General features: G+C 41.9%; 1 protein-coding gene across 1 annotated transcript in view; it reads right to left on the bottom strand.

The window, feature by feature from the left end:
• Positions 1-22,456, bottom strand: part of ptprn2 (protein tyrosine phosphatase receptor type N2) — a gene marked incomplete at its 3' end in the record, with an annotated part of 118,515 nt that overhangs the window by 5,654 nt on the left and 90,405 nt on the right. The window contains exons 12-18 of the mRNA XM_084566781.1: positions 17,967-18,182; positions 15,654-15,857; positions 10,970-11,117; positions 9,565-9,638; positions 5,360-5,437; positions 2,734-2,853; positions 1,568-1,734 (exon numbers count right to left, since the gene is read on the bottom strand). Of these exons, the coding sequence (XP_084422907.1) occupies positions 1,568-1,734; positions 2,734-2,853; positions 5,360-5,437; positions 9,565-9,638; positions 10,970-11,117; positions 15,654-15,857; positions 17,967-18,182 (1,007 nt within the window). The remainder of the gene's footprint in view (positions 1-1,567; positions 1,735-2,733; positions 2,854-5,359; positions 5,438-9,564; positions 9,639-10,969; positions 11,118-15,653; positions 15,858-17,966; positions 18,183-22,456) is intronic.

Genomic DNA, 22,456 nt, shown 5'->3' with positions numbered 1-22,456 from the left:
TGCCATGGAAACTGACTACACTGAGAGCTTCCGCGTGTTTTCCATTTCCTCCCGTTTGTTTTTTTTTTACCTTTCAATGACAAAAGGAAAAGTAAGTACCTCTTCGTATCTCTGGTTCATCTTGCATGCACTAATATTTAGGATTATTAGAAATATGCAAACACAATAGTAAATATGCTAATAGCACTGGAAATAATGTGCTGTATAGTTATATTTTATGTAGTTAATCCACTTACACAGGCATTAGCAGCATTTCTTAAGTGTACTTGCATATCACATCACAGGCATCATCTAAACTCATGCATTCGACATTAAACATGATGCATATTCTGCAGGGAAAGTGTTTTGTTTTTAAGTCTTTTTATGTATTTTGCATCATTCATTTCAAATGACATTATATTAAATGTATATCTTTTGTTTCTGAGATAGTTTGCATTCAAAAATATGAGTAAAATCAGAACGTGTCCTTAGTCAAACAGCATACAGAGATGGTTGGAGTTCCCATGCAAGCCAGAGGAAGGAGCAGTGAGAAGAGGAGGGGGAGGAGGAGGAGGAGGAGGAGGGAGGCCGAGAGTCAGGAGTGAGAGATAGACAGTTTGTGCACAGGCCTGGCTGAGGAGACACAGTTTCCAATGATCACTTTTGTGACTATGCAACTGGGCTCATATTACTAGCTGCAACATCACAAAAATGACACTGGCAACCGCAAAATACCGACATGGCCGAAACCAATGAAAACTGTGAGTGTACGGTACGTCGTGTGGATCTGAGACCTCCGACTGAATCAGAGAGCTTTGGGTGCCCAATAACCTACAGCAGCACTGTCAAGGCTGATTGTTAGAGAGATCTCAACAGCAGGACAAATAGTACACAGCTCAAACCTACACAGCGATATCACCACAAATATATACTGACAACGCCCGGTTTAATTTCAAAGTATAGCACCAACTCAGTCAGACAAGAATTAAATGATCTTTTTTTTTTTTTTCTCTCATCTGCATTACAAACCAGTGGGGCAGACTTCCATCCACAAATCAGATGCATCTATTCTCATTTGGAGGGCTTTTCCTAACCCTCCTGGGTTTTCCCAGAGGAGCTATTGCTGCTCTTCTGCCAGAACACATTATATGGAGAACAGAGTGAGGTTATTCAGTCACTAGCTTTCCCCCTCTCCCATGATTTTAGTGAGACAGCTCTCATTTAATTGGGTGTTTGAATTAGGTGCTTTTTTTCTCCCCTTTCTTTCTTTTCTTCCAAAGCCAAGCCAGGCAGTGCGGGGCTGTTAATTTGCTGCATCACATGTGCTGGAGGGAGGTGAGGGAAAAAGGCCCAGGATGAAAGGGATAGTACAGAAACACAGTCCTTATTAGAACGAACCATTCTCTAAGACACCAAAAGGCAGAGGGGCAAAAGGGAGACGGACCGGAGAGGCGCTGACAGCATACAGAATATAAGGGAAGGTGATTAAGAACAAGCTCGGGATAAAGGCCAGCTGTAAAGGTGGAAATCTGTCTGAAATCAGCTGAACTACTGTGTCTGAGGCCAACCAGGTGGATCCCCATTCTACCTGCGGAAGTCTAACAGGGTCCTGGCCGAGGTGGGGATCCCACGGTCCATCCAGGACAGGAAGTGGAACTGGGTGACGGTGCGCGTCTCGTTGGTCTGCAGGTTCTTCAGGTAAAAGCTCCGCACGAGGAAGTCCTCACACCAGATGTGCTCAGACACCAAATTGACCTGAACAAAGACACATATATGAGAAAGATGACATAAACACCCATGCAACAACCTGAGGTAATGAGTCGGAGGCATTTTAATGATCCACAGTGGCCACAACAACATATAGTCTGACTTATCTCTAGAAGTTTCTACCACGCTGATAGTTCTGATGACAGGATTACTCATCCTAATTTAATTTTCATTAAATTGTATTTGTTTTTATAGAAACTTTAAAGAGATGATACTTAAATCACAGACTGTTGTGACACTGTTGTGTTCTTTCTTGTATTAAATTAGTCATTTTCTGACTAAATGAGACGTAACTAAGTTAGATACCGAAGAATGTGAGAGTAATTTGTTCATTTTGATTGTGATTTTCTTCGCTGTTAAGCAATGAATTGAGGTAGTGTTATTGTAAGCCATTTAAGAGATGAATATGCAGTTTTATCAACTTTTAAACTGCGAAGGCTGACTTTCATACTACTACATTTGAGTACAATGGAGCTGGAAACAGTCTTGTGGAAGGGATTTGGAGAACAGCATCAATACAAAAGAGTCTAATGGAAAGTTTTTCCATCCATGTTTTCTTTATTATTTTTAAGAGACTGAAAATAAATGTTTTTTCCCCAAAGCTTTGATATCGAGGTTGTCCTCCTCATCCTTCCTTTCATGTCAACTTATAATACCGGGTATGATACTGGTCTCTGAGATTTAGCTTTGGATGCCAGAGCACAACATGTTTTTTTCCTCTTTTACAGAGCAGAAAGTAGTTGCACTGAAAGATGTTTACTGTGAGGTCCGTAAATTATGGACATTGCTTCTGGATATACATGTTGCTGTTGAATTTTGAATAACGTCACTCCGGAAAGCAGCACAAACTAAATTCAATTCAATCCTCATCGCATGGGGCGGAGACAGAGTTCTCGAAACCTCAGCAAAATAAACCCAAACTTATTTGCACGGAGAGACAAAACCCAAAGTAATCCCGATGTTCTCATTCAAAATCTCCTGACGTACCTCATATATGTGGTAGACATCCGATCCCTCATCAGGCCAGTAGTGGTGACACTGCTTCACTCCATTTTCAGACAGCGGAGTCAGCATGACGATGACGACGCAGCCGCTCTCCCACACCATCTACACACCAGAAGAGAGACGTCAGACATCTGTGTTACACCTCCTGAGACAACAAACGCTTTCCCATGCATCCGTGTGACTTTCCACTAGTGCTAACATGTAGCTGAACTGTGCCACTAGGAGCAGCATACTGCACATGAGCATCACATGGCAGCCTTGTATTGGGGTGAAATTGATTTCTTAAGCTACGTCCAGGAAGTACGAATAAATGTCACCTCTCTGTGTGTGACAAATGATGAATGTTGGGTCGAGCAGCAGGAGGGCGCGTCATGTGTCGCCCTCTCTCAGTCGTCTGAGCGAGATCACAACATCTACTGCGCTGCTGCTCCATTTCATCTTATCACAATCTAATGCGTCCTTGGGAAAAAAAAAATAAAAATACAGGCCCACGACAGCCATTAGGAAAATGAGGAGGAAACGCGGGTTTTATGATTGCCATAAAAACACAATGGCCTTGACTGTACGCTAATCACGAGCTTCTGTGATCCAACCCAGTGGACATATTACACGCCAACTGTGCCAACTGTGCCAGGATGTGATGAGATTAGGGAAGGTGATAATGTGGGGGAATATTATCCATTTAGTCTTGTACAATTTAGCAAATATTTGTAGGTATTGAGCGTCTCCTTTTGTTTCCCCTCTCCAGCTTGTCACATTTATTTCCAACCGATCAAACCATGGCTCGTTTGTGCAGACAAAGGAAGGATACAAAAAAAGCCTGCAAATGACCTGAGCTGTGCCCTGTGAACTCATGCAGATTGGCTAACTTTGCATTGAATTCGGATAAAAAGGAAAGAGGAAAGTGAGGCCCAGCAGAGCTAAGGTAATGGCTACGGATGGAAGGAGGGAGGGGTGATGGATGGCAGAGTATAGGATGAAGGGATGGAGGAATGAGGAGTGGAGGATTAGAGCCGCCTTTCAGAGCACTGCCTGGGGCCGGTGTGGATTAGATAGGACAGAGCGAAAAGATTTGCCTCCTGCACGGTCCATTTGCATGAGACTGCCAGTGTTTCCCCTGTTTGTTTACTTTTAATGGGGTAACGACTGTGTTTTTTTCTCCTGCCACAATCCAAGGTTAACCATACTGAATAATGAATGGCAACTACCCAGCCCCAGACACAGGACTGATGTCCAATGTGTCACTCAATCTGAGTCTAATTTTCCATTATTTTCTGCTTAATTGGGAAAAATTTGGAGTTGAGTTTATGGATAAACAGACAATTTCATTAGATAATGGATGTGCATTTACTCACCTGGCACAGAAAAAAAACAACCTAACTGATAATAATGAATTAAGTACAGCAAACTGTATTCCTATTTTAGCTAATGCATTAATTCATATGAATTATTGGAGCTTCTGAGGTTTTCCTTTATTAGTTAACTTTATATGAGCACAGAGCTTGCAAGCAGCAATTTACAACATTATTCCTTCACAGTACAAACCATGCTAAACTCGGCCTCCTGAAGTCACGAGCCACCTCTACTACCAGCGTGCAAACACAAAGTCAGCACTATCATAATGATTCAAAATGATTACCCGTTTAGAGCAAGACACACAGTGCACAGTGCAGGGCCAGCTGGTCCGCCAGGATTTATGCTTTGCACTTCTATATCCTGGTCACGGCTAGCTGGAGCTACTTCACCATATGGAGGTGATGGGCCCACTAATTACAACAGTGCTGTCCTATTAACTCAAAAGAATGCCATTTGGCTACCATGCATCATTTAAGGCATACTTCCACACTAGTTGACATGTTTTACAATAGCCTGTATGCGGTGATTGATGGCAGGTTGCTCTGACATTTATGGACAAGGGAGAGAATATAAATAGCTTAAAGGAAATAATGCAAATATGAGCAAAACCAACATTATAATAAATAATCTAAGACTCCCTGGGGCTGTTTATATCTAGATTTTTATATAAAACTTAGGACCGCATACCTATTCAGCTAATGATACCACTTTATTAATAGGAACAGTGCTAAGACCATTACAGCTTTAGCATTAAAGAGCTAAGCATACACCTTTCCCTTTGTGTATACATTGTACTGGATGCAAACTGGACATTAATACTGGCATGGCTTCAGTGAGTAACACTGTAGACTGAGCCTCTATTTGATTTCATTATGGCAAAATGGCAGAACTAAATGTACGCCAACTTAGGTTTTAGCAGTTCCCTTTTGCCACCGATTGATACATGTGCAAATAAGCATCTGCAGTTCACTTTGGAGCATTTATGGCAGCTTATTCATGATAGCCATCAGAAACAATGGTATCCTTGGTGAAGTGTAAGTCACACCAAATTTAAGAATATGTGTATCATCGTGTGTCCAGATGTACCCATTACTTCTGCTATGTTACTTCATTGATCCAGCTTAATGCAGATGCCTTTCTAGGACCAAGAACAGGACATCAAACAGACATAATGTAGCTTCTGAGCACTCATCGCTGCAGAAACAAAATCTCAAGAGATGAAAGACGGACAGTGAATGGAGAGGAGTTTTACCTGCCAGAAGTCTGCCACAGTGGAGGCAAGTGGGCCCTGCGAGGCGATGTAAGTAGGGTTGCGAGGGTCATGGTCCATCTGGGAGAGAGGGAACAGAGTGTGACACAGTGCTTGGGTGGAGGCTGGTGGATGAAAACACATTGTCTGGGTAAGACTTCAATCAAAGCCTCCATCTGGATGCAGGCACCAAAGGAGATCAGCATCTATTGACGAAAAAAACACTTCCATTTTCTTCTCTCCCATTCCTCCTCCAAAGCCCCGTCTTATTCAGGATGTTGCTATATTTACGGGCGTGATTAGAGTAAACTGGGACATGGAAGAAAAGAACACACTGTTTGTGGGTAAACCATGAACGTTACCAGATTTTGAACACCTATTTGAAGGATGTGTTTTGTATGCCGGTCAGAATATCCGGCAAAGCGCTCTCTTTAAATATCATATTTACATATAAATACAGAAGGAGACCTTGAACTTTGATGTATTTCTCCTTTATTTAGCAATAATGAAGCAAACAGAGCAGCATTGATGAAAAGAAGTGATATTCATCATTTTCCCATAAAAACAGAAAGATGAATATCTAATTTTTGAAATATAGAAGGCTTTTGTGCTGGCTGCTTAATGAATGCCGTCCCTTTGAACATGCAAAATAACTTAACTGCTCATACATGGTCACTATTTTTCTCTACTACTATTACTACTACTACTACTATTCAAAGTACCCATTAAACAAATAGCAGAGTGCATTTTCCTTCCATATTTGCACAAATCCTATCAGGACAGAGGTAGGAAGGCCCCGCCCCATCCCCTGGTTTGCTCTGATTGGTCAGCTCCAATGGCGCTGACGAGGAAGAAACGCAGAGGGAAGGAGTGTTTTGAAAATTTAAAAAAGCATTTAATTGGAGGGAAAAAGTCGGATGTAGGATGTGTAATCAACTTTTTAAATAGTTTCCATGGCAGTAACACACGTTAAGAAAATATACAAAAAAACTACTTTGTCACTGTGAGGCCAGACACTGTACAGGTGACGTATATTTTAAGACAAGTCATCTAAAAACACATTTCATGGGGCTGTGTGTTTCCTACAGTGTCTTTAAACCAACATGTGCTCCCTCAAACCTCACCAGATGTGGTCATTTCTTTCTCTGTTGACGTTTTGACACATTTCTATATGATATTATGCCGGGTCTCTATAGCCTGGAGGCGGCTGACATGAGGGAGCTGAACATTGAGGTGGGACGTAATGACATGGTGGGTTTGATTTGAGGGATGCGGCTGAGATTTGATTGAGTAGGTGTTGCCTGAGTAGCCCCATTCCCCCCACGCCAAAATCAATGATCGCAGTTTATTGAATGTTTACGAGCACCCCGTAGCGCGGGATGCATCAGTGGAGAGATGTTGACGCACTTTTAAGGAAATGAAACAGGGTTGGTACATAACAATGCATTCTTAATGAACGCTTGACGCTGTAATGATAGACGACGCGCTGCTGCATTCTATGTATAGGGAGTCATTTAATCTTAAATATAGTGGACCTTCCAAAGACAATATTTTATGAGGATAATGCATTTCTTAATTAACCTGCCACTGAGTAACGTCCACCAATAAAAATGAATGAATTTGTTCTTGCAGCACCGCCCCTAATTGTAACAGAAAGTCATTTAGGGAGGGAGATATCTCTGAGCATAATATCAAGATGACAGCAAGTCACAGGGTCATACTTAATGGCTTCTTCATATTTTATGAACTTGTTTTTTTTTTCTGAAGAACAACTTGTCAAGGACACTTTACATGGCCTTAAAAGTTAGACATGTAGTTTTTCATTCCACCTCTTTATGAATTTCTTAGACTCATTTGTCTCGCCCTTAAAAGGAAAATAATTATGGAGCATTTCTTCATGGCTTCGGTATTACCATAATACTTTTCTCTTTGCCTCGTATTTAATATCCTGAACAACAGGATTAATTCTTAATGCTTTGAAAGGCTGATAAAAAAAAATACAACTTTAGTTTTCAATAAAAATTAATTATTTACTTTTTTTTCTTTATCTCATGCGTGGATTAAAAGTGCCAAATAGTCTTCAAGAGTCTTAAATCGACTTCCAAATAGTGATGTCATTGTAAGTCAGGCTCTAATTTTTTTTTTTTTAGGACATTTAATAATAAAATACTTAATGAAGCAAATTTCTTCAGGTTCAGATTTGCTGTTTATTTCTGATTTATAGTCAAATGATCTGGATAGAGAAGGTTATATATGTCAGGAAGGATGTCAGCATTTATTCTGGGTTATTATACATGGAACAAAGCGATCATTGGGGGGCAGAAGTGAAGCATGAAAATGTTCTGTCAGTGCATCAACTCAAGGGCTGACTGAAATTTGAAAATTCGCCTTTCTCCCGAAGAAATTTTCACAAAAGGACACATTAATGAAGTGAAATGTTGCGTCTATTACCCGGCGTTAGACTTCAATTAGCCATAACCGTGTTGTCCAATTTTCCCTTCATCTCTCCTGCTTGAAATTCCTCACGAGGGTTTGTTAAAAAAAGGAGAAAATCTCCCCCACAGAAATGAAAGGTTGATGCCGAATGCTAGCTCTTCCACTCCGTTTAGCCAATCTCAAGGACGCAGACATGCTGTAGCTGTGTGCTGACATCCCTGCATGAATACTAAAGCGCAAACATGAAAGAGTAGTCCTGAATTTCAGCTGTCCTCCCCTTGCCATTGTGGGAAGAAGATAGAGTACAATAAAAAAAAAAAATACCAAGAGGTGCTCTTTGGTTTGAGGTAAAATAGCATGTGCTAAAATAGCTCACAACAGTATCTGTTCCCAGAGGTGTGTTTTAACTTTCAGCACCTTCCTGTAGTACCTTGCTCCTGTGTTTATATAAGAGCTTGGAATCTAAATTCAGGCTCATCTCAGATAGTTTAAAAACAAATGCGTGAAGAGGAAAATGGAAAAGCCACACAGCCTTTTTAAAAGAGCCAGACAAGACAAAGACTTTGACCACATTTTGTGTCACTGCGCATTCCTTTGAGCCATTCCTCACACTAATGATGCCGCACATTTGGGAGCATCGTTGTGGTCAAGCATTTACCATTATCCGAGCTTCTCCCTGTGCGGATGTCACCCTGTGCTTCGCAGGGAGCTCACATCGCCCCTTCCCTTTGCCTCTCTGACCCCAGATTCCCAGAAAGAAGCGACAGATTATTTACTCGTAGGCCACTGCCCCCGGAGCTAATGAGGAGGAAGAAGCCGCATTGACAGACATAATTATCACAGTTTTGCTGGGCTCAGCCAGGGGTCCCCTTTGTGGTGTAATTACTGTCCTTTCATCCACACACCACTGCATCTGCCATTACTTCACCCATCTCCAACATCCGCTTGTATTTCTTTTTCTTTTTTTTGTTAAGCTGCACCAAAACAGTCTCAGAGAACTTTTCTTTTTTTTTTTCCGTAAAGTGATTTTTTCCCCCCCTGATTGATTATTATAATATTATTCTATAAGATGGCAAATGTCGCACTACAGCACTGTTTAAATAAGATAGAAACCTCTATGAATATGCCATTAGAGGAAATGGGGGAATAAATAGAAGATCTAAAAGTCTCCATTGTTTGTTTCTGAAGAGTAATAGACTTTTAGTGCAGCTGTGTGTGCACCCCTCATCTATCTGCTCAGAAATTTTGGCACTGTATTTGAAATGCATAGTTTCCTGTTCCCTTTGATGGAATCCCTTTTCAGCCGCCTCAGGGGAAATCACGACTGGCAGCGTGTTTGGGAAAAATACTAAAAAAAAAATAAATAAATAAAAATAACCTTAGCCCTCTCCAACGCTGAGATCTTTCTGGATTTGTGAGGGGATGCATTTATTTACTCAAAAAAATACGTATAGTTCTTTTTAGCACAGATGAAAAAAAAAAAAAAGGTAGCCTATCTCCAGGAAGCGGCCATTTTGAAAGCAGTAAAAGTAGCAGCGTGATTCAACAAGACACAGCGAATCCACTGAGGCTCACAGTATGGAGAACAAAGTTTAAAAAAGAAAAGAATCAATGCTCTTGGATCAATGACAAGTCCTTTGAAACTACTTTTTTTTTTTATCTCAAAGTAAAATCCAAACACAACAGGTGCCAGAGGAACAAAAATGAAAGGCCTCAGAGAAAACAGACATATTAACCAAAATGTAGAGCCATAATGAATAAGCAGTACTCACTATTGGGCTGGCATTGATGTAATCTGAGTTGCCGTGGTTGTTCTCCGCTTTCAAGGTGATCCTGGAGTGATCGTCTGTAATGGAGATGCATAATATATCTTGTACACGTTTCCACTGTTTTTCCTCCCCGCACAATAACAACTGAATTTTGAGCAGCAACAGAGGAATATGAAACTGAAATGACTGCAGGGACTGCAATTTCACCAGACTTTCATCATGCGCTCGCACACTGTTCTAAAGTCCTGAACTGATTCACCTTCGCTGAGGAATGTTCCAAGTGAAAGAAAATAACAAATTATTTTTGTTAAGAAGTCTGGAAGCAGTAATCTTTACAATCCTCTTTTTAAACAAATTAAAGCTCAGCTGTCTTCTTAAATGGATTTGCTTTAAATTAGGGCGGATGAAAACTTGGCTTAAAATATTTCCTTATATTTGTTACTAAAACAGGATGAAATAATAATAAAAAATTATTATTATTTAATTTAATGCCCAGAGGCTCATGGGGTCTGTATGGGTGTGGCCACATCTGACTGTAACACAGTAAACCAACTGCCATGAGATTCAAATGCAGCTAAATCCTGATTGGTGTGTGGAACCATGTGACCCACACCTGCCTAGTTACTGTTGCTATGCCTGTCAAGCTTTACCAAACTGCACACACACACACACAGTGAAAACCAGAGCTATTTCACATTCATTTTAATTTAACTACTTCCCACAGAAGTAAACATGAACATTTCTCACTTTTAGCCACAGACAATGGCCTTTAGCTAAATAGTGTGAGTTAATGCTAAAATTCAGGGGTCGATGGACCTTTTTTAAAAACTAAAGTCTTGCAGAAAGGTCGTAAATATGCACACAATATTAGAAAACATGGGAATAATGCTTAAATACATTGTGTCCCAGTTTAAAAGTCCTCATGGAATAAGGGACCAGGATTCCTTCTTTACTGCAAGGTAGAGGTAGTTTCTTCAAATATTCAAGTGCATCAATATTAATTTAGGTTTGCAGGTCTTAAAGAACAGTGAACCTTCGACTCTGTAGTTACTACAAAACAATCTTGGTCAATATCATTCAAGAAATGTTTTAAAGAATACTCACTAATGACCTTTGCTGCTTTCAGGAAAATTTAAATCAAATGAAAAGCTATTTGGCTAGAATACTAACGCTGCTTATTTGCTCATTTTGGAAGCATATTTTGTCTAGTGTTGTTTTGGCATGTTTACCCAAGCTGGTTTTATGTGCATCTTTGGAGCATCTGTTCCCAAATACATCCATGATGGAGATACATGACCTGCCGTGCATCATTCCAGCCTTGTAAATGGTGGGAACATTCTCGCAGCAAAAAAACAAAACAAAAAAAACAAAACAAAACAAAACTGAACAGACATCTGAATGGACTCACATACGACCACGGCGTCAGAGCGGTTCCTCTTGGAGTTCTGCTCGCCTTGGCCCACGCTGCAGACGCTGGGCTCTGCCTGGTAGGAGCACAGCGCCTCCCACTCGCGCTCCAGACGGTTCTTGTTCTTCAAGTGGTCCTCCATGTATGACTAGAGGAAACAGACACCACCTCAGCCACCATTTCAAACAGCAAGCCAGGACCAGGCAAAGGAAAACAGAATTCATCTCAAAATGTGCCTGTAAGAGGACATGTTTTAGGAACAAATCTGGATTTATTAAGACACCTGCAACAATTAATCTTCTAGAGGTTCCTTGTAATAGCTTATTGTTATTTTTTTTAAAACCAATAAATAAACTAGAGCAAAACACTAAACCCGACAGCGGCAACAACAGCTCTCCTTTAAGCTATGATCAGCTGTCATGGAGCATTATTGTCCTAAGCTGCTGTACAGCGTAACAACGGAGTGAAGAGGAGGCTGCTGAAGATCTAGGTGGGGAAGGTGTGCTAATGCCGGCGTCTTTGTGTGTTTGTGCGTGCGGGTTCAACCGAGAAGAAACAAAACACACACACAATTAAGACTCCTGAAAGGTTTGTCTGCATTGGAAATACTTCAGGGGTGTTTCAATCACGTCCCTCACTGCTTGCACAGCCGCTGATAAGATTGTCTGCATTTAAGCCGTCGCTTGGAGAAGACAAAATTGAATTCGCTAGAGAGACAAAGATGGAAAAGGAGAAGGGGGAGGGGAGGAGGCCTGTGTATGTGTGTGTGTATTCTCCCAAACCAGGGCAAGTCTTATGGAGCTTAGAGGCTGTAGCTGGCAAGACGAGTCTTTTTTAGTGTAGCGCCGTGTTTCGCTTTCTCTCCTGTATCATGGCCCCCCCTCCCGACGGGGTTAAATGGTTTAGTCCGCTATTGTGCGAGACAGAAGATTACAGACTCATAAACTGATGTCAGGGATCAGCTGGCTAATACAATGAAAGTGATACCCAGATGTTCTGCGTTTTTATCCCATATTAAAAGCGGCAAAGGTAGGCAGAGCAGAGAGGTGACACTCCATTGTTCCACCCGACTCGTTCACTGTCTGTCTGTCAAGAGGGAAATCCAGGTCTTTGCAGAATATACACAATTCCTACCAAGATGATAATCACAAATAAGCTTGTCCAACACATAATAGGCAATTACACTTTGATGGCTCATGAATTCAAACGTCTCCTGCACGCGCGCAAACGATATTATAAGAACATTACCAATCCTACAGACAATGGAAATCAAAGTTCATTGTTAGACGCGGTAGCAAAGGTGCTGCTCAGGTCTCAGACGCCACAATGAGAATGAATAAAAAAAACTGCTTTTGTAATTAATGCAGCTGCATGATGACAAACGATGATATTTCTGACATATCACTGCAGAACTCTACTATTATACTTTCAACCTTTGCTGGAAATAAAATCTAGTTATCATTTCGAATAGCAGGCAGCACACGTAGATTTGCATGTGTGGAGTTGTGTCATTGCCCACACAAACACACAGTGCTGTCTTCCCAGGAAAATGACAGCATGCCATTATGGCCACTTGACAGAGCCTGTCACCACTATGCTCTTGTCACCCGGTACAAGTACTCTCTGCTTGCCAGCCTGACAGCATTCCACCTCCCCTACCAATATTACATCTCCATGTACTTGATATATCCACTCTGAATTGCATCCCATTCTATTCAAACGATGCCCTGAATCGATTGCATTCCAAATTCATATTTTCGAAGCTTAATGCAATGCAGCCAGCAGGCCCTTATCAAGCCCTCCCGTTTCTAGGGGGAAGCAGTGGACCATGGCGTATTCCAGAGACAGGGTAACGAAGGTTTAGTGAATGGGGGGATTATGTCTGCCAATCAGAGGGTTGGGATGGGAGGCCTGGGTGTCAAGGAAACAATGTCTAATCCTTCCTAAGCAGTCTCCTCGGCAGCAGAGGGTGCTGGGTGAAATCAGGATGAAGGGACAACCAGGGGAGCCAGACACAACAGGTAACACATTACTGTCAAGCTCTGCTGTCAAATTAAAACGAACAATACCAGTAACAGTTAGTGCAGCGGGCTTTATGATATGATAAACAGCCGTGAGACGTGAAAAAGCGTATTAATAGGTGCCATGATTTGTGTGACTAATAATAGCAAAATGAAAAGCACACAATGTGTCGCCTCAGATGGGACGGCAAATTGCATTTTTTTTTTTTTTTTTTGCTCACAAACTAAATTTTAAATTGCAAGCAAAAGTCACTGAGGGCAGAACATGCTGAGCGAGTCAGTGGCTATTTTCCTCTGCCTGGGTCTGTTTTCCTGTTGAGCAAATAATTCATCATTCAAAAAAAAAAAAAAAAAAAGAACAATAACTACTCCACATAATGATAAACAGCCTCGAGCAACTTAATTATTGATTTTTTATTTTTTATTTTTTCGTTTTCCAAGGGAGAGGTGATTAAGCTAAGGGAACACTGCAGCAACTGTATCAACATTTTGACCCTGTTTGTGCTCAGCAGGAGAACGAGCTGCGTTTGTGAGGCCCAAAACAAGCGTGGTGGCTGTGAAAAGGGTGCTGTCCATGGTGCTGAAAGAACTTGACATTGCAGAAATTTAGCCATGCTTCATTTTTACATCTAGTAATTATTTCTGCAGATAATTATTCTGCAGATAGAACAGGACTTTAGCTGAAACTGGCAAAAGAAAGAAGAAGATCTAAAATCTAAGAACTCGGAAACACAATGTCTGCAGATGACTCAGCACGCAGAGGCATCCAATTTCACTTTTGAAGTTGGGAGTCGTTATGCAAGACTTTATAAGTCTTAAGGTGGGTCGCACAGTGGGACACGACATCGTGGTTCATTTATCCCAACGCCGCCATGCTCTCACACTAGCATAGTGGAAGTATACAGCGTGTGTGTGTGTGTGTGTGCGAGTGTGTGAGGTGATCGGGCCTCCAAAAAAAAAAAAAGGGCCCCCCAGCACGAGTGCTTTGGAAAGCTGGGTATTCATCATTCTTCTCCACACGGTGTGAACTCCAAAGAGCAGCAGAGGGGAGATGAGAGGAGAGGATAGCAAAGATGGGAAAATATAGGCCTGAGATCAGTGATAACAAGGCAATCTCACACATGGTTTCATGTGAGATGGTGGAGGAATTTTAAAGAAGAACCCCCTATAGGACATCTCCATGTCAATCACGGCATGAAAGAGAAGCAAAGGTCCCCGAGTGTTTTACCTTTCTGCATTGTAACGTCTGCATCGCCGCTGTGAAGAAACTGGGGCTAATAATAACAGCTCCTAGAAATGATTCACGGTGGCTCTTTTGTTATTTGCAGGGCTAAATGCTTTTCTATTGTCAGTGTTTTCAAAAGGGGCTTCACAAACAAGCCTTGACGAGTGCAACAAAACCCATCTATTACCACCAATACAAGGCATTACTCAGATTCACTCTCATTCATTACAGCCTCCCAATATAAAAGCTAGACATGCAGTGTGATGAATGCTCTCTCCATTAATGGAAACACTGCAAGGCATCTATCCATCTCTTTTATCAAGCTTGTTTCAAATGAATGAAGCGAAAGTTGTGCAAAATTAAAACAATCCATTGTGTGTTTGTGGAAGTGTTGCAACCAAGAGCTTTTAAAATTAAAGAAAATTCCAGGAAAAAAAACAAAAAAACAACACATCCAAATAACAGTCTGAATATTAGACTTCTGTGCCGCTCTCATCACACAAAACAATGTCTGCCTTATTTTTTGCCGTGGCAGTACGAGAGATGGAGGGGGTAAAGGATGGAAATGACAGACAGGAGAGGAGCAGGAGAGAAAGATAAAGAGAGAAAATGACACAGTAGAAGGAGGAAGAAGTTGGAGGGGGAAAAAGAATGAAGACGACAGAGTCAAGATAAAGCAGGAGGGAGGAAACAGCGGGAAGAGTGATGGAAAAAAACAAAGATAACAGAGCTCTGAAGGGAATGAGGTGAGAGAGGGATGAGAAAGAGGCGCAGCCAAGCAGATGAACAGAGAGAAATAAAGCTGTTGGTTTTCAGCGCAGGGTCTGACTTATTCAGAGGCTTTTAAAATATGATGTATATTCACCAGATAGCTGAATATATCAGTGATTAGAAGAGTAAAGGAGAGTTAATTCTGTAAACACGGGTTCATTGAACTGTATTTCTTGAGCTCTATTAATCGTATGAAAGAGTAAGCTGATTTCTATCATGTTAATGTTTAATGATGTCAACCATTCATAAGTCTAAGATAGATATTTCAACCATTTAACCATACCCTTTTAGCTATCCTATCTTTATGCAGTTGCATCATGCTAGTTTATACATATCTGCAACTGCAGCATGTGGTGTATGGATATTACAGCTGCCTGAATTTCCAAATTTTTCTCTGCAACCTCTAATTCTCCAATAAAGTGCAGAAGTAGCACAGGTTTGGACATGGATAAGTATTTTGAGTCTCTAAGACTGAACTTAACTCACCTAAGTGGGCATTAATGAGACATGATGAGATGCTGCGGTTGTTAAGTTGAACGCTAGGAACCACAAATACTCTCCAAGGGCCTGACAACAAACCACAGCTAAACCCACTTCCATCTATTCACCCTTTTCCTCCTCCCTCCACACAGAAATCGTTGCTCGCGTCATTCCTGGAGCTCCTTACCAGTATCATGTGACCAGTGGAGATGTCCATGTTGGACGGCACGGGCTCCTCGCACCAGGAGGAGGTGCTGCTGCGGGTGGACGGGCTGCCGGCGGGGCCATCGCTGAACTGAGACGACACGCTGTTGAGTCGAGAGTGGCGCAGCGTCTCCGGCCGCTCCACGCGCTCTGACGTTCGTATCGCCATGCGCTGGCGGCACAGCTCCTGGGGATCGGAGGAGATGATGGTGGTGAAGGACTGGATAATGGAGAGAGCCGACTCCTTTCACGTTTTATCTCCCTTTTCATGCACATAACAACAGTTTTATGTATTTTACGTGCTCATCCTCGCTGTTAGGGGCTGTGAATGCATCCTGTAAAATCCTGTACCTCGGCTGACTTGATCTGTCCTCACTTGTCTGTAGATTAATGGCTTATCCTCGTGGATTATGGAGCTTATACTAATTATGTCAAAAATACATGGTTGAGGAGAGCTACATGACTCACAGTATAAATTCAGTATGTCACACCTTCCTGCCACACAACAACTGTCTTTACTGCTTAGGAATTAATCTTTCAGTTGTTAAAAACCCTGCACATAATCACCATACAATCACTGTGTAAACTCAAGGACTATGAATCCAAAACTACATTATTTAAAAAGATAGACACATATCAGGGGAATCAACTCATCAATCAAACGCAGGTTCCACTGTAAATGTATGGATCCAAATGCATTGCCACAATTGTAAAGTATAATTTTCTGATTTGATTGATACCTCAAGTTTCTGAGACTTGCAAAAAGTCCTACAAAGATTACACTCCTCCTAATGACTCAGCTTTTCTCCCATCATGCCTGCAGAGACGAGACATCACAATTTCAAAGACTAGGCATTATCTAGTACACAAAATGAAAAAGGAAGGGGAGAAAAGAGGCCTCAATTTGTGCAATTTTACACATTTTGTTCAAGGTGTGGTCTCTTCTCATATTTCTATGGTAAATTCCCAATGTTCTACGTTAAACCCCATTGTGTTTCATTTTGGGAGGCGTAGCAGCCGTCGCCACAGAATTCATTTCCATAGTCAATTAATAACAGCGAGGGCACGGCGGGCCAGAGAAAATGCCTTGTGAAAGCACATGCTATCTCATGATGAATCATATTGATATTTCCCTCTGGAGCACAGGGCCCTCTAAGCCCTGGTCTTGGATCAGCTTTTCCGCCGTCAGACTTTAATGATTAGAGCCATGAAGCAGTGCCCTGGGCCTTGGCCTCAGGGCACTATCCAGGTCCACCTCATAATTCATCCCACTCCTCAACATCTTCCTGCAAAGCGCCGCGCTGTACCGGAGCCGAGAAATTGTCCCAGAAGAAGGCAGGGGGATGCAGTTAGTGCCAGAAAGGGCCGGAGGAGAGACAGATGCAGCCCAGAGAGGAGCACAGGTCGTGGGATTACAGCTTCCCTGTTACCCCCTTCTTTCAGACTACTAATAAGAATGAAAACAGGCCTCAAGAGGGAACAAAGTCTACAGTCTGTGCTTCCATCTTGCAATAACGCTGCAGACAGCTCTCCTTAAACAACTCTCTCCGTCAAGCATGGAGCACACACTCCCATGGACCCATTCCTAAAGGCATATTGAGAAAGAACAAGTGTACATTTTTCACTGATATGCATCGTAGTCAGACAATACAAATGGTAAAGAATGTGTCAACGTCATCATCTTTATTTTTTTGCTAATTTACCTCATTTTTATTTTAGATTGTGTCTGAGGCCACCACTGTAACACCTCTAGCATTTGGGAGCAGCTCTGTGAAAACCTGATTAAATATTGAAAATGTTAACGCGACATGCAGATAAATGTGTTCTGAGTACCACGCTGGGCACAGCTGAGCCCCAACGCTGAAAATCAATAAAGCCCAGGCTGCCCGTTGCCCTGGAGGAACAGAGGGAATAGGTCACAGTGGCGGCCGATTCCCTGTCTCACACACAGACTCACACACACACACACTTCCCATCACAGGGTAAGCGTCATATAATCGGGTGAGGCAAACATCTATTGGAGCAATGAGCTGAAAATGGGAAAAACTGCTGAAAATGATGTAAATGTACACAAGATCACTGCTCCGTAAAATAAATAATAAGTGGGATAAAAGAAATCAACATGAAAAACTATCCCGAGGGCAGGTGGAAGATAATCACTCCAACATTTACACACTCTCACAAACTAAATGGATAATCCAACCATATCCGAAAAGAGTTTGTGTTCCTCCAATGGCAGAGCCCATGCTGGGTGTCCCGGCCTCTGATTGGTTTATAGCAAGGAGGCAGGTCTAACCTGATAGGTTGCGGTGGCATCAGTACTGGTGTCAGTCCCCAGGCTGGCCAGCTTCTCCTTCATGCGGAGGTGTGAGCGCTGGCGCACGCAGAAGAAAGTGGCGGACACAGCCAGCGCCACCAGGATGAAGAGCATGCAGAGGACGGAGAGCAGCAGGAACTGGCCCGACTCCACCCTGGTCTCCTTCACCACGGGGATCTGGGTCAGGCTGCCCCTCTGGAGGACACACACAAACAGAGACAAAACACACTGTCAGAGCAGTAAAGGATGCCCCTCTGTCTTCCTCCAGATTGATGTGGTCGTTTTTGATTTACAGCAACCGCCATATCAAGAGTGCAGTGCATCAATTTTCACTTGAAGGCTCGCGTTGACTTTGTGGTTTAAAAAAAAAAAAAAAAAAAGTGGACGCAACAGCGCCGCAAGCGCTTCCTATCCCACCCCCACTTCCTCTCCTGCTCTTTCCTTCCACCCACCTCCACTGTCTGACTAGCCCCGCTCATTAGACAGCTCTAACACTGGCCTTATAATATGCATTCAAGCTCAGTCAACCCCGATTACCAGCCCCTGTCCTGTGCTGTCTCTACACTGCGCCCCACTATAGATATTTACAACCCCATTTAGTGCTGGCATGGGGCGGGCTGGCACTGTGCAGCGACAGGAGGTTGGGATACTAAAAGCTTGTGCTTAATTAGCTCCTCTGGTCCTGAGTTTGACTGGATTAGGCCCTGGCCCAAGCTGCACAGCTAATGGCTAGCAGGACTGAGGAGACACAGGCGGCCCAGACCGGACCTTTATACATCCAACACCAGTTGAATAACAAATGTTCACACCCACATGTTCAGGAAGGTATATTTGCATCACTATAGCAGGCCTGCTTTTAATGCATCATCTAGGAGATTTCTATCAGTAGCTTATGTGTTGATAATAGGTCCACTTGTGACCATTTACAGTAATGATAAATTCCCCGTAGGCCTCACTGATACATAATATTTTGAGAGCGTAACAGTGATAATTAGGAGCAATAATGAGGAGGGATAATTAAAGATACCTAACATGTAGCTGCTAATAAGATTTTCTTTGCTGACTGCATAAAATATCCCGTCAAGTCGGTTTTTGCATTTAGGTCTCGGAGACAGGGAGATACAATTTGCCTGGCGCAATTCACTTCACACATAAATCATCCTTAGCGTCGCCTGTGATTGACGTAAAAACGTGGGGTTTCTGCAAAAAGCCAGCCCTCTGCAGATTTTGATCTAATTTTACCAGCTGCTCACATGCCAATTGCTATACATCTCCAAAAGGGCAATATCAATAACGGTGCACAAATACATCAGCAGGCTCCTAATTGTCTGCATGCAATATTGAAAGATTGATGGGTGGAGTGAATCAAATCTACACCAAGGAGGAAAAAAAAATGGTAGAGCTCTGACATTTAGCCTGAGGGGTCTAATGGGCCGACTGAAGGATGGCTACATCTTGTTATACCATTTTCAAAACAAGACACTTCACCTCAGACCAGTAACAATGCGGTTTGACCTTGTGGCTCGTAATTGCCAATGTTTTAGCGGTTGTGCGGATGCTCGGGTCTGTTCGATTACTGTGTTGGGCCTGACGACAGTGGCTGTTGATTGCAATTGCAGTGGCTCGAGCGTGTAGTTTCAATCAAGCATTAAGAGGCTAGACAACAACAGAGAGGTTTGAAGAGGCTCATATACAGAGATGGCCTCCATCCAGTGACTCGTTCTTTGCTGCTCAGTGCTCAAATGAATATAAAGCGAAATGAACTCAATTTTCATTTTCTGGATTACTTGTCTTCTCCGGCAGTGAATAATTAAAATAAAGAAGCGTATTCAACATATTTAGCAACGCAGACATAGTATTTTCATACATCGGTAGTGATTCAAGAGTGTGAAACCAAAGTGGCTACTGGTTCTAATCTGCCTGACAGATCCAAGCTTAAAATCCTCTCTTTATTTTGGAAAAGAAAAAGAAAAAAGAATAACAAAAACACGCATTATCAAGTAAATCAAATACGTGGCTCTTTACAATCTGAAATTCCTCTTCGAATTATTCACGCAAGCACCTTGAAATGAATAAAAAGCGTTTCCACAGTGGGAGCAAACAAGCTTGAAATGCAATGCAAGCATAAAAGAGTGTTTGAAGGCGGTAATCGCGTTGGAAGGAAACCAAAGGAGAGGAAGAAAGAAAAGAGGAGGAACAGGGAGGAGACATGAGGCTAAGAATTACCTTTATGGGCCTGTAGAGGTTTGTCCCCCCCTGCCTTATCGGCTTTATATTTATTTATTTATTTATGTTTGTAGTATTTTTATTTACTAAAATATAACTAATTGAACCGCCATGACCGAAAGCAGCTTCTGGATGTTTACATATCAGAAAATTAAATCTTCAAGGAATACATTTCAGAACTTATGAAAAATATGTGATTTTCGTCTGAGGTTCAAATATGTTGCTTTTGAAATTAATCTTAACTATCATGGAATAAAGAATTCCATTTTTTCCCTTCAAGAAATATTTTATATATCTATATAAATATAGATATATATCTTATAAAAGGCAAAATATTTTATTCATATCTCCTGAGTATAATTATCCAAACTGGTCAGACTTTCTCCTTCTGCCTCTATCTTCTATTCATATGGCCCCTGTCTGGTGAATTAGACAATCTGAGAGGAGACAAGGGGCAGATGGATTTCGGTGATGTGGATTATTCAAATGATAAGAGGGAAGGTCAGGCTGAGAGGTGGTGTCGGGGCGGCTGGTCATCCATTCACTCACATCACAATACATTTAAGGAGTAGTACAAGAAGAAAATCCTGCCAAACACAAAACTGCCAACCCTCATCAACCTTAAACCAGGGCCTTATTTTTATTTATTTATTTTTTAAAAAACATATTATTTCAAAGTTGCAGCTGCTATTGTAGTTTTTAGAGGTACCAAAGCAGCCACATTCAAAGCAGAGACTGTGCAAAAAAAAAAAAAAGAGAGAGGGAGTGAGGACCAGAGATGTACAAAATAAAATCACATCATTTTTCCTTGCTGCAACATTAAAATCCTGCTGTTTTACTAGCATCACAAAGTGCTCTCCAAAAAAAATGAAAACACAATAATGATGGAAAACTGACAAATTTATAAAACCCTAAAATAATAATAATTAAAAATAATAAAAAAAAAGTCTCCAAAAACTTCAAAATAAAATTTGAATGCCCGTTCAGTCCTATACTACATTTTTTGCAATTAAAAAGAATATATATATCTATATATATATAGATATATATATAGATATATATATATATTTTAACTAGACACATGATTAAAACAGAATAATTTATGCAAAGGGAGATTTACCAGCTTTCAGGTCTCAGAGGTTTAAGAGTTGGAGCTGCTGCCGGGCTCCATGAACCTGCACAGAAACTTTACTTCGTGCAACCAGATGTGCTCACAGCAAAGCACCGGACCCAAGACCCAGTTTTACTAAGATTTGTTCAATGAAAAAAAAAAAAAAAAAAAAAAAACGATTATATTATCTATATTGGAAAGCATGCTTCCGGTGCTCGGTCATATTTCCCCCCATCAGCTTTATGGAGATTCCATTTTTAGCAAACGATCGCACAGAAAGGATAAAATAAAATAAGACCATGAACCTCGAGCTGCTAAAACGTTCCCCAGATCATTTTCATTCGCATCGGAAATCAGCTTTCAGCGCAAGTTTTCACGGCCGATCCTTTAAAGGTGCATTTTTTTTAATTATTATTATTATTTTTTTTTACGCGTTTGGCGCATTAAAACTTGCACAATCACCACGGTACAAAACAGACGGACACACGTTTCGAGGCAGGAGATAATTACCCAAATCCATGTCGCGGGGCTGAGCGCGCATTTCGCAGTGAACGGAGGACGCTGCGTCTTGTATTCCAGAGAGCGTGGATAACCACTGACGCCCGCCGCAGCTCCAAGATGCGTTTGTGCGTCCCGGCCGCCCACTCAGTCCGCTTCTCCAAAAAAAGTTCCCTCTGCGAGGGTCCCATGCGTCCCCCAGCGCCAACAAAAGACCGCGGCTTCAACACGTAGATGAAGAAAAAGAAGAAGAAGAAAAAAAAAAAAAAAAGGAGAGCCGGAGAGAATAAGAAAAGGGAGAAGAATGTGGGATATGCCCGCCTGATTTTCCGAGGCTCGGAAGAATGTGCAGAAGCCCCACTAGTGAGTCCTTTCAGCGCCTCTGTGCCAATGAAAAGAGACGGGGAGGTGGTGGGGTTGGGTTTTTTGCGATCATTTAGTTAAGGCTGAGCCCCTCCTTATATTCAGCAGCTCAGGAGTCCCCGTCCATTGCACATGTCATATCCACCGGTTGCTATAGCGATGCCTCCACATGTTGTCGACAGTGAATGTTCAAGGAGCGATGCCTGGCTAATAGGCTTGCGGGCCGAGGGGCGATATGAATGGACATAGGGCTAGTCACTCATTTGTTGAG

The sequence above is a fragment of the Chelon labrosus genome, assembly GCF_963514085.1.
Source record: "Chelon labrosus genome assembly, chromosome: 18".
Taxonomy (NCBI): domain Eukaryota; kingdom Metazoa; phylum Chordata; class Actinopteri; order Mugiliformes; family Mugilidae; genus Chelon; species Chelon labrosus.
This window is presented reverse-complemented; position numbering and strand designations above follow the sequence as displayed.